At 54.4% G+C, this 10,838-nt stretch overlaps 1 protein-coding gene across 1 annotated transcript; it reads right to left on the bottom strand.

Moving 5' to 3' along the window:
- Nucleotides 1–1,594: 1,594 nt before the first annotated feature.
- Nucleotides 1,595–10,634, bottom strand: LOC133358015 (TELO2-interacting protein 1 homolog). The gene is made up of 5 exons (XM_061576290.1): nucleotides 10,490–10,634; nucleotides 9,497–9,637; nucleotides 5,900–6,148; nucleotides 3,504–3,591; nucleotides 1,595–1,820 (listed from the first exon to the last, which is right to left on the bottom strand). The coding sequence occupies exons 2-4, from the start codon at nucleotides 9,635–9,637 to the stop codon at nucleotides 3,565–3,567; spliced, it is 417 nt and encodes a 138-aa protein (XP_061432274.1). The 5' UTR covers nucleotides 10,490–10,634; the 3' UTR covers nucleotides 1,595–1,820; nucleotides 3,504–3,564.
- Nucleotides 10,635–10,838: the final 204 nt, after the last annotated feature.

Here is a 10,838-nt window from a genome sequence, read left to right as displayed (position 1 = left end):
ACAAAGAGACCCATAGACTCACACAGAGACCCATAGACTCACAAAGAGACCCATAGACTCACACAGAGACCCAATGACTCACACATAGACCCATAGACTCACGCAGAGACCCATAGACTCACACAGAGACCCATAGTCTCACACAGAGACCCATAGACTCACACAGAGACCCATAGACTCACACAGAGACCTATAGACTCACACAGAGACCCATAGACTCACGCAGAGACCCATAGACTCTTACAGAGACCCATATACTCACACAGAGACCCATAGACTCACGCAGAGACCCATAGACTCACACAGAAACCCATAGTCTCACACAGAGACCCATAGACTCACACAGAGACCCATAGACTCACACAGAGACCCATAGACTCACACAGAGACCCATATACTCACACAGAGACCCATAGACTCACACAGAGACCCATAGACTCACACAGAGACCCATAGACTCACGCAGAGACCCATAGACTCACACAGAGACCCATAGACTCACGCAGAGACCCACAGACTCACACAGAGACCCATATACTCACACAGAGACCCATAGTCTCACACAGAGACCCATAGACTCACACAGAGACCCATAGACTCACACAGAGACCCATAGACTCACACAGAGACCCATAGACTCACACAGAGACCCATCGACTCACACAGAGACCCATAGACTCACACAGAGACCCATAAACTCACACAGAGACCCGTAGACTCACACAGAGACCCATAGACTCACACAGAGACCCGTAGACTCACACAGAAACCCATAGACTCACACAGAGACCTATAGACTCACACAGAGACCCATAGACTCACATAGAGACCCGTAGACTCACACAGAGACCCGTAGACTCACACAGAGACCTATAGACTCACACAGAGACCCACAGACTCACATGGAGACCCATAGACTCACACAGAGACCCATAGACACACACAGAGACCCACAGACTCACACAGAGACCCATAGACACACACAGAGACCCATATACTCACACAGAGACCCATAGACTCACACAAAGATCCATAGTTTATTGTCCGTACCTCCGATTCGCGCGGTTGGCTACGTAACCGTGGCGACCAGGGGCTGAGCCAACGACCTTCTGACCTGGCGATGAGGCCAGTGACCTTCTGACCTGCGGGTCAAGCTCTACGGCCACGGTGACCCCCCCCCACCTCCACCAACTTCACGGAGGTGGGGTGGTGGGGGGGAGGGGGGCAGGTCAACAGTCTTCTGCGGTGGGGAGGGGGGAGGGGGGAGGGGTGGGTGGGTGATCGGGCCCAGCGTCACGACGGTTCGTCGTCCACGAGGGCCAGCAAGGAGCGGACGTTCCCCGCGAACTCTGCCCCCTCCGAGGAGGAGGAGGTGGAGGAGGAGGGGGCGGAGGAGGGGGCGGAGGAGGAGGTGGAGGAGGAGGAGGTGGAGGAGGAGGAGGTGGAGGAGGAGGAGGAGGAGGAGGTGGAGGAGGAGGAGGTGGAGGAGGAGGGGGCGGAGGAGGGGGCGGAGGAGGAGGAGGTGGAGGAGGAGGAGGAGGAGGGGGTGGAGGAGGAGGGGGAGGAGGAGGTGGAGGTGGAGGAGGAGGGGGGCGGAGGAGGGGGCGGAGGAGGAGGAGGTGGAGGAGGAGGAGGAGGGGGCGGAGGAGGAGGAGGTGGAGGAGGTGGAGGTGGAGGAGGTGGAGGAGGTGGAGGCGCTTCGTGCGAACTGGACCGGGCGAAAACCTTCTCCGGGCGACTGCAGGTCGTGGGGGCAGTGCAGCTGGCAGAGGCTGAGCCAGACTCGGTCGGGGTCCACGGCCATCACGCTGCGCAGCAGCCTGGCCCACGGGGGGGGGGGGGGGGGGGGGGAATAAATAATAAATAATGTCGAAATAAATAAACGCGGCGCACAACGGGTACGACCCACGGCACGACGTAGCTGACATCATCGTCGTCGTCATCATCGACGTCGTCATCATCGTCATCGTCGTCGTCGTCATCATCGTCATCATCGTCGTCGTCGTCATCGTCATCATCGTCGTCATCGTCATCATCGTCATCATCATCATCGTCATCATTGTCGTCATCATCGTCGTTATCGTTGTTATCATCGTCGTCATCGTCATCATTGTCGTTATCGTCGTTATCATCGTCGTCATCGTCGTCATCGTCATCGTCGTTATCATCGTTGTTATCGTCATCATCATCGTCGTCGTCATCGTCGTCGTCATCATCATCATCATCGTCGTCATCATCATCATCATCGTCATCATCGTCATCATCGTCGTCTGTTCGAAATGTTTAGCATACTTCCCGACATGCAACAAACTTGAAATTCGCCATGTGGCTAGCTTCCAGACTGTACACAATGCAAAAAGTATAAAAATAGACTTTTGTATTTTGGGGGTGGGGGTGGGGCGCAATAATGGATCTAATATTTTGCACGGCAAGTGAGCGGTGACGTCACGTCTGTGATGTCACCGCATGCTCGGACTGAATTATTAATTTCCGTACTCTTAGTTTTTTTCGGTAAAGTCACGTAGGTAAAAAAATGAAATAAAAATTAATAAAAAATTAAGTTAAAAAAATCACGACGTTTCGGAGGCAACACAAGTCTCCGTCATCAGGTGGGACCGTCACAGCCAGATTTGCTGTATCAAGTGATACAGCAAATCTGTATCAAGTGATACAGCAAATCTAGTGATGTATCAAGTGAGGTATCAAGTGATGCAGCAAATATGGCTGTGACGGTCCCATCTGATGACGGAGACTTGTGTTGCCTCCGAAACGTCGTGATTTTATTGACTTTATTTTTTATAAATTTTAATTTCCTTTTTTTACCTACGTGACTTGCAGTCACGAAAGCTTCAAATCTAGAATGATTAATTTCCGTGCCAAGAACGGGTACACCTGCTTGTACACGTATATATATGAGTATGGATCTCTATGGGTCTCTGTAGGTTTCTGTGTTTCGACATGAGTCTCGATCGCCGTGTGTGTCTCCACGGGTCTCTTTCCATCTAGAATGAAAATAAGTATAACCCGTAAAAACAAAGTTTTTCACTATAAATCCTTTATATGCGTGGCGGCTAGAGTCCTCTCGTCCTCTGGCTTGAGATGGCTGCCACCTATGGGTCAGATGATTGTCTGGCAGCATTAAGCAATTAGTAATTAAATATTTAAAAAAATATCCCTAAACAGTGTAAAATTTAGAAAAAAACTTCACGAACATTAATTGTCACGCACAACGAGTCTGTGTGCAAAATGTCAGCTCGATTGGATCACGGGAAGTGGGTTAAAAAACGACCGAAAGATTTGCACGGTCGTAAGCAAGCAAGCAAGCACGCAAGCAAATTAATATAAAGGATTTTAAAAAACGAATTTCTTAACGACTTCTTTGTCGCGTTTCGTCTTTTGTTCGCACCTCTGATCAGCGCGGTCAGCTAACGTGCGGCGGCGAGAAAAAAAGTTAAACGAGCGGATCCCGTAACAGCGCCGCTGGTAACGAGAGTGGCGCTCACCCCATCGCTGCCTCCTGCAGCACCATCGGCTGGTGGCAGCTGAGGTAGGGCAAGGCAGCAGTCACCACCGTGTCCAGATCCGCATTGTCTGAGGTCAACAACAAACAAAACACGCACACGCATATCCTTCTTTAGCGCCGGTAGGAACCTCCTGGTTACACCAGAACCACAAGGGATAATTGTGTCCGTCCGTCCATCGTGCAGGGAGGGGCTGGGTGGGGAGAGAGGGGCTGGGTGGGGAGGGGAGGGCGGGGAGGGTGGGGCTGGGTAGGGAGGGGCTGGAGGGGGAGGGTGGGGAGGGTGGGGCTGGGTGGGGAGGGAAGGGTAGGGAGGGGCTGGGTGGGGAGGGGAGGGGCTGGGTGGGGAGGGGAGGATGGGGCTGGGTGGGGAGGGTGGAGAGGGGCTGGGTGGGGAGGGGCTGGGTGGGCGGTGGGAGGGGTGGGGCTGGGTGGGGAGGGGCTGGTCACCCCGTGGTGCCCTTATAAAACTCAACGTTTAACCTACTCACGCCGGCTTGTGCCCGCCCTCACAGTCGGGCATATTTGCGGAATACACCACGCCGCCGTTGACCCTGCAGGCCATTGACCGAGCAACCCAACGTTCCTACCAGCTCCCTCCGCAGGAATGTGTTTGGGCAAACGCTGTTAGGCGAGTAGCACCTATGACAACCGGCACAGCGCACGAGGGGGTGGGTGGCCAGCACCACACCTGCAAACAAATGCAAAGATAAAGATCCCCCATATAGCCTTTGACAGACTGTAGGGGCAAGTGCTGTTAGCGAGCACCTATGAAGGCCAGCACGGCACACGAGGAGGTGGGTGGCCAGCACCACGCCCGGCCGCCTTTGTCTCCGCAGTGGCGATGTTTACTATACACCGCACCGGTTACTCATTCGAGGCCGAGTCAACCTAAGGGAGGCCCTGGACTGGTTCAGATCATCGTCACGGGTGTTGGCCGTGAGCGGGACTCGAACTTGGGTCGCCGAGTTCGTAGCGCAGCATAGCGCTAAGCCGCCGCTCCCCACGGATGCACGCAGACAAAAACACACGCACACACACACATACACACACATACACACACACGCACACACACACACGCACACACACACGCACACACACACACATACACACACACGCACACATACACACGCACACACACACACACACACACGCACACACACACGCACACACACACACATACACACACACGCACACACACACATACACACGCACACACACGCACACACACACATACACACGCACACACACACACGCACACACACACATACACACGCACACACACACACGCACACACACAACAAAATAAAGGCACACACACATACACACGCACACACACAACAAAATAAAGGCACACACACACGCGCACACACACAACAACAAAATAAAGGCACACACACACACGCGCACACACACGCGCACACACGCGCACACACGCACGCGCCGTGCGAGCGCTCATGAATAGATGATAAAAATTAATAATTCATCCTCGCACCTTCACTCCGGCGCCATGCTGTTAGTCACAAAACACACAGGCTGCACACGCACGCGCACACACACACACACGCACGGAACACACACACCAACACACGCACACACCATCGCACGGAACGCACACACCAACACACGCACGCACACACACACACACACACGCACACACACGCACGCACACACACACACGCACGCACGGAACGCACACACCAACACACGCACACACACACACACGAACACACGCACACGCCATCGCACGTGAAGACACAGCAACGCACGCACACGCACGGAACACACCGACGACATCAACAACAACCGCCGTTCACCACCGAGTGACGGTGATGTCACCATGACGCATAGTGCCAGGCCAGGCCAGTTCAGGCCAGTTCAGGCCAGCTCAGGCCAGGCCAGTTCAGTTCAGGCTAAGCCAGGCCAAGCCAGTTCAGGCCAGTTCAGGCCAGTTCAGTTCAGGCCAGTTCAGTTCAGGCGAGTTCAGACCAGGCTAGTTCAGGCCAGTTTCAGACAAGGCCAGTTTCAGACCAGGCCAGTTCAGGCCAGTTCAGGCCAGTTCAGTTCAGGCCAGTTCAGTTCAGGCCAGTTCAGTTCAGGCGAGTTCAGACCAGGCCAGTTCAGGCCAGTTTCAGACCAGGCCAGTTCAGGCCAGTTCAGTTCAGGCCAGTTCAGGCCAGGCCAGTTCAGTTCAGACCAGGCCAGTTCAGGCCAGTTCAGTTCAGGCCAGTTCAGTTCAGGCCAGTTCAGACCAGGCCAGTTCAGGCCAGTTCAGACCAGTTCAGGCCAGTTCAGACCAGGCCCGGCCAGACCAGGCCCAGCCAGGGCCCAGGTTGCGCTCTGTGGAGGCCACCGAGCGACCCGCCACCGCCCTCTCACCGAGCCGCAGCACGACGGCCAGAGGCCCCAGGCTGTCGAGAGCGGCGGCCTGCAGGCGGCAGGCGAGCGACCGCGGGTACAGGGGCGGCCCCCCCGGCCCCCCCGGCCCCCCCCGCGGCGGCCCTCGGCCCCCGCGGCGGCGCTCACAGGCGCCCTCGCCGCCAGCGAGGCGGCGACGGGGCCCAGCAGCTCGCCGGAGACGCGCCGGCGCAGGAAGTCGCCGCAGACGCGCGACAGCGACACCAGCGTCTGGGTGGGGGGGGGTGGGACAGGGGACAGAGTTTAATGGGGGCGGTGATGCGGAGGAGGTCGCGAGGACGTGTGCGCGTTGAACTTCCTTCGCACCGCCGTACGTAGCCAACCGTGCGGGGGAAAGACAACAAACTGTGGTCTCTGTGTGGTGGTGAGTCTGTGAGCCTCTGTGTGGTGAGTCTATGGGTCTCTGTGTGGTGGTGAGTCTGTGTGGTGAGTCTATGGGTCTCTGTGTGGTGAGTCTGTGGGTCTCTGTGTGGTGAGTCTATGGGTCTCTGTGTGGTGGTGAGTCTGTGTGGTGAGTCTGTGAGCCTCTGTGTGGTGAGTCTATGGGTCTCTGTGTGGTGAGTCTGTGGGTCTCTGTGTGGTGAGTCTGTGGGTCTCTGTGTGGTGAGTCTGTGGGTCTCTGTGTGGTGGTGAGTCTGTGAGCCTCTGTGTGGTGAGTCTATGGGTCTCTGTGTGGTGAGTCTGTGGGTCTCTGTGTGGTGAGTCTGTGGGTCTCTGTGTGGTGGTGAGTCTGTGAGCCTCTGTGTGGTGAGTCTATGGGTCTCTGTGTGGTGAGTCTGTGGGTCTCTGTGTGGTGAGTCTGTGGGTCTCTGTGTGGTGGTGAGTCTGTGGGTCTCTGTGTGGTGGTGAGTCTGTGGGTCTCTGTGTGGTGAGTCTGTGGGTCTCTGTGTGGTGAGTCTATGGGTCTCTGTGTGGTGAGTCTATGGGTCTCTGTGTGCGAGTCTATGGGTCTCTGTGTGCGAGTCGTAAGTACAACAGCCGCGCAACAGATGGCAGTGGTGGCATCTACATCTACAGAACGTGAAGAACCAGTGGCATCTACGTCTGCAGAACGTGAAGAACCAGTGGCATCTACATCTGCAGAACGTGAAGAACCAGTGACATCTACATCTGCAGAACGTGAAGAACCAGTGACATCTACATCTGCAGAACGTGAAGAACCAGTGGCATCTACATCTGCAGAACATTAAGAACCAGTGGCATCTATATCTACAGAACATGAAGAACCAGTGGCATCTACATCTGCAGAACATTAAGAACCAGTGGCATCTACATCTGCAGAACGTGAAGAACCAGTGGCATCTACATCTGCAGAACGTGAAGAACCAGTGGCATCTACATATGTAGAGAGTGAAAAACCAGTGGCATCTACATCTGCAGAACGTGAAGAACCAGTGGCATCTACATATGTAGAGAGTGAAGAACCAGTGGCATCTACATCTGCAGAACGTGAAGAACCAGTGGCATCTACATCTGCAGAACATTAAGAACCAGTGACATCTACATCTGCAGAACGTGAAGAACCAGTGGCATTTACATCTGCAGAACGTGAAGAACCAGTGGCATCTACATCTGTAGAGAGTGAAGAACCAGTGGCATCTACATCTGCAGAACGTGAAGAACCAGTGACATCTACATCTGCAGAACGTGAAGAACCAGTGGCATCTACATCTGCAGAACGTGAAGAACCAGTGGCATCAACATCTGCAGAACGTGAAGAACCAGTGGCATCTACATCTGCAGAACATTAAGAACCAGTGACATCTACATCTCCAGAACGTGAAGAACCAGTGGCATTTACATCTGCAGAACGTGAAGAACCAGTGGCATCTACATCTGTAGAGAGTGAAGAACCAGTGGCATCTACATCTGCAGAACGTGAAGAACAGTGACATCAACATCTGCAGAACGTGAAGAACCAGTGGCATCAACATCTGCAGAACGTGAAGAACCAGTGGCATCTACATCAGCAGAACGTGAAGAACCAGTGGCATCTACATCTGCAGAACGTGAAGAACCAGTGGCATCTACATCTGCAGAACGTGAAGAACCAGTGACATCTCCGTCCTACAGGAGATTATACAATTTTCAAAGCCATTCCCCGTGTTTAGTGTACACGCCGTACAACACGTTTGGAATCGACAGGAGTGAAGTTGGACTTATGAACAAATGAACGAACGAACAGAACCTCTGGAACCTAACCAGTTCGTAAGTCGAGGAGTCCCTTGTAGATATAACTTTTGCAGTTTTGTCAAGATCAAATGTGAGCTTGGGCAAGACTGTCGCGGTGGAGAGATGTTAACTACCTCGCCTGGTGTGCAGGAGGTCGTGAGTTCGATCCCGACCCTGATGCCTGCTGCTGTAGATTTGGAGTTTGCGTGTCTCTCTCTCTCATCATCACGGTGGCTAGGAGATGTTAACTACCTCGCCTGGTATGCAGGAGGTCGTGGGTTCGATCCCGACCCTGATGCCTGCTGCTGTATATTTGGAGTTTGCGTGTCTCTCTCTCATCATCATCACGGTGGCTAGGAGATGTTAACTACCTCGCCTGGTGTACAGGAGGTCGTGGATTTGATCCCGACCCTGACGCCTGCTGCTGTATATTTGGAGTTTGCGTGTCCTCTCTCTCCCCGTGGTCGCGTGGATATTTCACCGGGTCCTTCAGTGTTTCCCTCCACATTTAAAACCACCGTCACTGCTATGAATGTCCCCGTGATGATGACGACGACGACGACGATGATGATGATGAGCAACTTTGCCGGGCTATCATTTGTCATCGCCAGGTCGCTTCTGAAGAAATAATCAAACAGCTCAGTGTAGTCTTACCTGCTAAACTAAAATTAGCAACCAGTGGAACCTCATTTGCCAGTAAAAAATATGATAATTGGTTTTTTGACCCTTTTTTCTGGCAACAAAACTGACACCTTTTTTACAAGGAGTCATGTTTGCATAGACCACAATACCTGCAGTCGTAATGCAAACAAAAAGAACATAACTCTAATAATGTATGCACTGTCCTTGAAGTTGATTGGTCCACACCCGAGACAGCTTTCCTTAGAGCCTAGTCTCATATGGGTTGGACCAGATGACGCCAAAAGGCGCACAACTCAAAGACAATGCACCATCAAAGTATGAGAGCTCGGGGTAAGCATTTACACCATTGGAACCTCATTTGCCAGTAAAAAATATGATAATTGGTTTTTTACACTTCTATCTGGCATCAAAACTGACACCTTTTTTTACAAGGAGTCATGTTTGCATAGACCACAATACCTGCAGTCATAATGCAAACAAAAAGAACATAACTCTGTTTGCATTCTGACTGCAGGTATTGTGGTCTATGCAAACATGACTCCTTGTAAAAAAAGGTGTCAGTTTTGTTGCCAGATAGAAGGGTAAAAAAACTATTATCATTAAAATTAGCCACAGCAGAATAGCTCGCAAAGAGCCAGCGGAGACGGCTCGCCTCGCGTGAGCCAGTGGAAAAAAAGGGGTTCACGGGTGGCTCGCTTCGCGGCGCACCGTCTCACGCGTGGGTCCGCTCAGACGCGACGGCACCTTGAATGCGGCGAGGATGACCCTCCACTCGTCGCCGGTGAGCCTCTGGACGAGCGCCGGCCACAGGCGGTGAGCCATGGGCAGGCAGGAATCCTCGCGCGCGGACAGGACGCCCATCGCCAGCCGCACCACCTCCAGCATCTACACACACGGAGGTACAAAAGACAAAGGTCCCCCGTGTAGCCTCGACAGACTGTTGGGGCAAGTGCTGTTGGCGAGCACCTGTGAAGGCCGGAATGGGACACAAGAGGGTGGGTGGCCGCCTTTGTCTCCCCAGTGGCGATGTTCACACACGCACACAAAGATCCCCCGTATAGCCTTAACAGACTGTAGGGGCAAGTGCTGTTAGCGAGCACCTATGAAGGCCGGAACGGCACACGAGGGGGTGGTGGCCAGCACCACGCCCGACCGCCATTGTCTCCCCAGTGGCGATGTTTACCACACCACACCAGGTACTCATTTCAGGCTGAGTCGACCTAGGGGAGGCCCAGGACCGGTTCAGACAATCGTCACAGGCGTTGGCCGTGAGCGGGAATCGAACCCGGGTCGCCGGGTTCGTAGCGCAGACTCACACAGCCCCACGGTGACCCCACACCACCTCCAGTAGCTACACACACAGAGAACTATCGCGTTGGGTCGGGTTAAACAAGCTCCTGGGCCTCGTGTGTGTGTGCCCCGTGTGTGTGTGTGGGCCTCGTGTGTGTGTGTGTGCCCCGTGTGTGTGTGTGTGTGTGGGCCCCGTGTGTGTGTGTGTGTGGGCCCCATGTGTGTGTGTGTGTGGGCCCCGTGTGTGTGTGTGTGTGTGTGGGCCCCGCGTGTGTGTGTGTGTGCCCCGTGTGTGTGTGTGTGTGTGGGCCCCATGTGTGTGTGTGTGGGCCCCACGTGTGTGTGGTGTGTGCCCCTGTGTGTGTGTGTTGTGGGGCCCCATGTGTGTTGTGTGGGCCCCGCGTGTGTGTGGGCCTCGTGTTTGTGTGTGTGGGTCCCGCGTCTCACCGTGAGCCGCACAGCGACGTCGTGGTGCGACAGGAGGTGCACGCTCCGCTCCAGCAGCGCCCCGCACAGCTCCAGCTGGGGCGGCAACGCCGGCTTCTTGTCGTAGCCGGCATCCTCCTCCTCCTCCTTCAGCTCCTCCCCCTTCTCCTTAGCTCCTCCTCCTCTTCTCTGTCCCCTCCCCTAACCCGGCCCCCAACTCCGCTCCTATGCCCACACACGCAGGGGAGGGGGGACGGGGGTCACGCACAGAGGTCGCAACCGGGGTACCCGATACCCGTACCCGGCCGGGTACGGTAGGCCGTCCGTGAGTCACTGGTGAGTAACCGTTTGTCACTCATTTCCCAACGTC

Source organism: Lethenteron reissneri, chromosome 60, assembly GCF_015708825.2.
Source record: "Lethenteron reissneri isolate LAM-NWPU_2019-01 chromosome 60, ASM1570882v1, whole genome shotgun sequence".
Classification (NCBI taxonomy): domain Eukaryota; kingdom Metazoa; phylum Chordata; class Hyperoartia; order Petromyzontiformes; family Petromyzontidae; genus Lethenteron; species Lethenteron reissneri.
The sequence above is the reverse complement of the archived record's forward strand: the minus strand, read 5'-3'. Positions and strand labels throughout refer to the sequence as shown.

Bases quoted from the DNA above. Each gene is read 5' to 3' on its own strand.
- LOC133358015 (XM_061576290.1), bottom strand. From the start codon at position 9,637: ATGCTGGAGGTGGTGCGGCTGGCGATGGGCGTCCTGTCCGCGCGCGAG. The intron at 6,149-9,496 runs GTGCCGTCGCGT...CCCCCCACCCAG, and splicing joins TCATCCTCGCCGCATTCAAG to ACGCTGGTGTCGCTGTCGCG. The intron at 3,592-5,899 runs GTGAGAGGGCGG...TGTTGACCTCAG, and splicing joins GGCCGTCGTGCTGCGGCTCG to ACAATGCGGATCTGGACACG.